Consider the following 2259-nt stretch of genomic DNA (forward strand, 5'->3'; position numbering starts at 1 on the left):
ATACAATGTTTGCAACAAAGTTTTATATTCCCCTCCAAAGCGAAACAGTAACATTCTATTAGGTGTCACCTGAGAAGTATGTCTTAACAAAATGGAGAAAATCTGTTCTTTGCTAATGGAGGAAAGCTAGTCTTCAAGCAGATTGAAGAAAGAAATATATTTGAACATGGCAGCACATTATAATAAGTGGGGGCAGAGGCCTCTGTAGGTGATAGGTCTGAGTTCTAACTCTACATCTCTCTCAAATGCAATTCCAGATGCTGTACTGCAAGAGTCACTTGAAAGGTTAGATACTGTAGGCACCAGCTCATGGCTGCACTGATGCCTAAGCCATTTATTATCACTTCATATGTGTTGCTTTGCATTATAAGTATCTCTTTCTCAATATTTTCTGGCTTCCCAAATTGTCTGTAAGCTTCACTGCTTTCTGTTCTCATGGCCAATGTAATATTGCTGCTCCAAAGCCCCAATCTATTTTTCTCTGATGCCAACTATACAGAAAAACATCCCAAAGAAGATGGAATATGATTGGCCAATCTTGGGTAAAGCGTCTTTTCTTAGTCCAGGCATCTTTGGCTAGAGGAAAAGATCACATAGTATAAACCTAGCTACTAGCAAAGGGCCCCAGGGAAGAAAAGTCATGGGCTGGGGAAAATACAAAAAAAAAAAGAGTACCTATTACAACAGTTGAAATCTTACAATTATTTTATCAATTTAAATGAGCCATTCATACTTACATAATATATAGATATTCCTCTGTGGTTATTTTTTGGTTGAATAAAATTATTTGTAATTGGATTAATTTTTTAAATGTAGGTTTTTTTTGGTTATTCCAGAATTTCATCTTGGAATTCAGTACTTTTAATCCAGCATGTCAGACTTCCAGAATATCACATCCTTTTCCGTTATTTTCCCGCTAACTGGTGTTCCTGGACTGGAAGCCTTCCACACCTGGATCTCCATTCCCTTCTGTTTTCTCTATTTAACAGCTCTCTCAGGAAACAGCCTGATTCTATTTGCCATTGTTACTCAGCCCAGCCTTCATGAGCCCATGTATTATTTCCTCTCCATGTTGTCTACCACTGACCTTGGCTTGTCCGTATACACTCTGGTCGCCATGTTGGGTATATTCTGGTTCAATGACAGGGAGATCAGCTTTACTGCCTGCTTGTCACAGATGTTCTTTGTTAAACTCTTCACTGTCATGGAATTGTCAGTGCTGTTGGCCATGGCTTTTGATCGTTTTGTCGCCATCTCTAATCCCATCAGGTATGCCACCATTTTAACTGACTCCAGAATAATTCAAATTGGAGTGGCAATTGTCATCAGGGAGACACTAGTGCTGACACCAATGGTAGCAATTCTTATGAGACTGTCCTTCTGCCTCAGCCACGTGCTCCACTACTCTTACTGCTTCCACCCTCATGCGATGAAGCTCTCATGCACAGACACCAGGATCAACAATGCAATTGGGCTGACTGCCATGACCTCTAATGTTGGTGTGGACTCAATTCTCATCGCCCTTTCTTATGTTTTGATCATTAAGACTATCCTCAGCATCACATCCCCAGAAGAGAGGAAGAAAGCCTTCAGCACCTGTATCTCCCATACTGGGGCTATTGCTATTTTCTATATTCCATTGATCAGTCTCTCCTTTGTTCACAGATTTGGGAAACAAGGCCCAGCCTATGTACATACTATGATTGCTAACACCTACCTGCTGATCCCCCCAGTCATGAACCCCATCATCTATCGTGTGAAGACCAAACAGATACGCGGAGCTGTGATAAAAAAATTCTCCATTCCAAAGGCCCATAGAATCATAGAATTCTAGAGACAGTCTGTGTCAGGTCATATTATCAATAGAAAAGTAAATCTGGTGTTTGTTGAAGCTAAGTGTGCAAATATTTAAAATCAAAGATGAAATATATTTAGAAAATCAGCTTGACTGACCTCTGTATTTTACAAATGAGGAGACAAGAGACATAAGAATGGGAGGAATGAAGAGCCTGTCTAGAATTTCTCCTCTGATCACTGTTTGTTCTAAAGAGTTTATCCTGCTTATGCTTGTTTATCCTGCCAGTAGTCTTTCTCTTTTTACTTTAAACATTCACGGCAGTTAGAATGGCACAGTATGAAAAAGTGACTCCTTTTTGAGAAATAGGTAGTATTTTCTAACTGTAATAATAATTGTAACTAGCATTTATTATTTATTATTATATTATATTATAATATATATAATATATATATAATATATAT

General features: G+C 38.4%; 1 protein-coding gene across 1 annotated transcript; it reads left to right on the top strand.

The window, feature by feature from the left end:
- Window positions 1–871: 871 nt before the first annotated feature.
- Window positions 872–1834, top strand: LOC112404741 (olfactory receptor 51F2-like). The gene has a single exon (XM_024752847.1). The coding sequence runs from the start codon at window positions 872–874 to the stop codon at window positions 1832–1834; it is 963 nt and encodes a 320-aa protein (XP_024608615.1).
- Window positions 1835–2259: the final 425 nt, after the last annotated feature.

This window comes from Neophocaena asiaeorientalis, unplaced genomic scaffold (assembly GCF_003031525.2).
Source record: "Neophocaena asiaeorientalis asiaeorientalis breed wild unplaced genomic scaffold, Neophocaena_asiaeorientalis_V1.1 scaffold512, whole genome shotgun sequence".
Classification (NCBI taxonomy): Eukaryota; Metazoa; Chordata; class Mammalia; order Artiodactyla; family Phocoenidae; genus Neophocaena; species Neophocaena asiaeorientalis.